Source organism: Myotis davidii, unplaced genomic scaffold, assembly GCF_000327345.1.
Source record: "Myotis davidii unplaced genomic scaffold, ASM32734v1 scaffold970, whole genome shotgun sequence".
Lineage (NCBI taxonomy): Eukaryota > Metazoa > Chordata > Mammalia > Chiroptera > Vespertilionidae > Myotis > Myotis davidii.
The window spans coordinates 471,719-475,463 of NW_006282204.1; the positions used below are offsets into that span (position 1 = coordinate 471,719).

A 3,745-nucleotide genomic window follows, 5' to 3' on the forward strand; every position below is an offset into this window, starting at 1 on the left:
GGGACTACATCAAAATAAAAAGTTTCTGCACAGCAAAAGAAACCATCAACAAAATAACAGGAAAGTCCACTGCATGGGAGAACATATTTGCCAATGTTATATCTGATAAGGGTTTAATCTCCAACATTTATAGGGAACTCATACAACTTAACAAAAGGAAGATAAAAAATCCAATCAAAAAATGGGCAACAGACCTAAATAGAAACTTTTCTAAAGAAGACATAAGGAAGGCCAGAAGAGATATGAAAACATGCTCAAAATCACTAATCATCTGAGAGATGCAAATGAAAACAACGAGATACCATCTCACACCTGTCAGAAAGGCTATCATCAACAAATCAACCAACAAGTGCTGGCAAGGATGCAGAGAAAAGGGAACCCTCGTGTACTGCTGTTGGGAATGCAGACTGGTGCAGCCACTATGGAAGACAGTATGACATTTCCTCAAAAAGTTAAAGTAGGAACTTCCATTTAACCCAATAATCCTACTTCTAGGAATATATCCCAAGAAACCAGAAACACTAATCAGAAAGGATATATGCACCCCTATGTTCATAGCACAATTTACAATAGCTAAGATTTGGAAACAGCCTAAGTGCCCAGTCAGAGAAAGATAAATATCACATAATCTCACTCATATATGGGATATAATGGTTGACATAATTTGACGAACAACAATAGATCCAGAGACAAATGGCATGGTTGTGGGGGTTAGAGAGCAATCAAAGGACTTGTACGCATGCATATTAGCATAACCAATCGACACAGACAGTAGCAGGTGAGGGCATATTCTGGGGGGTGGGAATGGTCAGGGAGAGGTCAATGGGGGAAAAAAGGAGACTTATGCAATACTTTAAACAATGAAGAATATAAATTTTAAAAAAAGAAATAAAAGGCATCCAAATTGGAAAGTAGGAGGTAAAACTGTCATTATTTGTAGATGACATGATATTGTACATAGAAAACCCTGAAGACTCCACCAGGGAACTACTAGAGTTAAAAAATAAACTTGGCAATGTAGCAGGATACAAAATGAACACCCCAAAATCAATGGCTTTTTTATACACCCATAATGAACTCTCAAAAGAGAAACTAAAAAAACCAACAATCCAATTTACAATTCCAACAACAACAAAAAATAAGACACTTAGGAATAAACTTAACCATGGAGTAAAAGACCTGTACTTTGAAAAAGGATATAGAGGAAGATGCAAAAAATATGGAAACATATACCATGTTCATGGATTGGAAGAATTAACATCATTAAAATGTCCGTACTAGCCAAAGCAATCTATAGATTCAATGCAATTCCTATTAAAATACCAATAGCATACTTCACAGAACTAGAACAAATACTCCAAAAATTTATATAGAGCCATAAAAAACTCTCAATAACTGCAGCAATCTTGACAAAGAAGAACAAAGTTGGAGAGATCAGAATATTGGATATCAAACTATATTACAAAGCCATTATAACCCAAACAGCCTGGTACTGACTTTCCTATTGCAGCTCTTCGCCCTGGTGCTGAGATCTCAGGAGCCGCCAGTGGTGTCCAGCTGAGAGCTGCCCAGGAAGGAGAAGCCCAGCCCTCTCCCCCGCTCACCCTAAGTAACAGTTTTCCCCTCCCCCGGGTCCCCTCAGTCCTCTGAGCCTCCTCAGCACTCACTGTGTCTTAGTCTCACAGACGTCCTGCAAGGGCGCCCGGGGTGGGAGCGCCACGTGGAGAGGACTTTTTCTCCCCCGAGAAGTCATTGCTGAAAGTCACTAACAGATTCTGATGCTGGAGCCAAGGCACCATCTCGCCCCCTTCCCCAGCAGAGCCCTCGTGAGATCAGGTGCTCTGGGCCTGCTGTCACCCCACTTCCCAGACAGGACACTGAGGTGCATCGAACCCACACACAGGGGCTCTGCTTCCAGGTCAGGCATCCACAACCCATTCCCGTGCGGGGGAGGATGTGTGTCGGGAGGGGCAGTTTTGGGAAATTCTGTACTTTGGCTCAGTTTTGTTGTGAACTTAACACTGTTCCAAAAAGTAAAGTCTGTTAATTGAAAAAATCAGTCCCACCCATTGGGCTAAGCTGTGGGTTCTGGGGACAGTATCCATTTCGGTTGAGAGAGGATTGAGCTACTGGAAGAGAAAGTTCATGTGCACACACACATCTCTGTTTCTTTTGGGGGGTGTGGGGGGTGGGTAGCAGATCTAGGCTATATTTTGAAGGAAGTGACTAAACGGCTTCACCCTTTAGCCCAAACTCCCATTCTCAGTAGACCTTCCCACTGCTGTCTCCTCCTGCCCGTTCTTGTACTTGCAGGAATGAGGGACTGAGGTGGGAGACTTGCATGCAGAGGGGGTAGTAACTGGCGGAAACGTTTGTTTATAACCAAGCTGGGGTGTGTGCTGGTGCGTGTGTGAGTGTGTGGGCCCCGCGCACGGCCCTTGGCCACATCCCGCCACACTGTCCGGCTGTGCCGTCTGCCTGTGCTCCCTGCACCGGGCGAAGCCTGTACGTGGCAGGCACACACACTGCATGTCAGAGCAGAGCACGGGCATAGTGGGACTCCATCGGAAGGAAGGAGAGCGCACGGCCACTGCCGCCCCAGCACCGAGCAGAAAGCTGTGCCTGGGCCTCTCGGCCTCCTGCCCCCGTCTCCCTGTCCTGACGCCTCCCCAGTGGGGCTGATGCTCCTGCTGTTATTGTGGGGCTGTTCTCAAGGCTGCTGTTTTTACCTCTTCTCTCCCTGCACCGCCAAGTTTCAATGGTTCGAGGCAGGGAGGGAAGGCCTTGGCAGAGGAGGCTTAGCTCCCCTCAGTGGGAACGCGAACTTCCTTTTACCTGCAGCCTTTGCCCATTCTGCTGGGAGGGGCCGGGGGTCCAGCAGAACAGGGGACTGCAGGGTGTCATGAAGCTGGGTGTCATTTGTCACACAGACTCCCCGTACCTTTTAAAGAGGTCCACCTCCGCCTGGTCCCTCTTGCTCATGAGCAGGTTTCGACTGTTTTCAAAGACATCTTCGATCTGGTCTGGCCAGAGGAAGAGGGTGCTGTTCAGCTTGATGTCCTCGTCTGCAAAACACATGCCCCTGCTCAGGGCTGCGTGTTGCTTCAGCGAGAGGACAGGAGGGCGGCGGGCGTGGCCGGCAGGGCGGGGCCCGCGGTGGGGTGACAGCCCCATCACTCAGGCTCACCACGGCCCGGCCGCCGGAAGGCAGGCCGCGTGACCCCTCGGTTTCACAGGTGGGCAGCAGTAAGGAAGGGGCCGAGGTCACACCACGAGAACGTGGGCGCAGGCTGGAAGCCCAGGTCTCAAAGCCTCGCCAGCCACGCCCCCACGTCTGGCCTGACCGCCTCCCAGGCGGGGAGTGGACTCAAAGCCTGGGGTGATGTTCGGGTTCTAATCTCTAAACAATTTCCCTCACTGAGTTACGTGTCAGTAATGATATCCATGCCAGATGTCCCACCTGACACGTGGCTCCCCCTGCACCGTGGCTGAGGAGGCAGAGCGCAGTGAGAGTTCCCAGGGCCTGCTCACCCCGAGGCACAGCCCAGGACTGTGTCACCCCCAGGTTCCTCGCTCCTCCCTCAGCCCCACCCTGTGAACACCGGGCATCCACAGGTGTTTCCAGGCGAAAGCAGCTCTGAGGCGTGGCTGACGAAGGCCAGCACATCAGCTTCTCCTGCAGAACCTGGTCTTTACAAACTCTAACTTGGCCCGGCCACACTGTGAGGGCCCGGCCACACTGTGA

General features: G+C 49.9%; 1 protein-coding gene across 1 annotated transcript in view; it reads right to left on the reverse strand.

Moving 5' to 3' along the window:
- DNAH3 (dynein, axonemal, heavy chain 3) overlaps positions 1-3,745 on the reverse strand; it is a 181,263-nt gene that overhangs the window by 142,933 nt on the left and 34,585 nt on the right. The window contains exon 15 of the mRNA XM_006752778.2: positions 2,942-3,023. Coding sequence (XP_006752841.1) covers positions 2,942-3,023 — 82 coding nt within the window. The remainder of the gene's footprint in view (positions 1-2,941; positions 3,024-3,745) is intronic.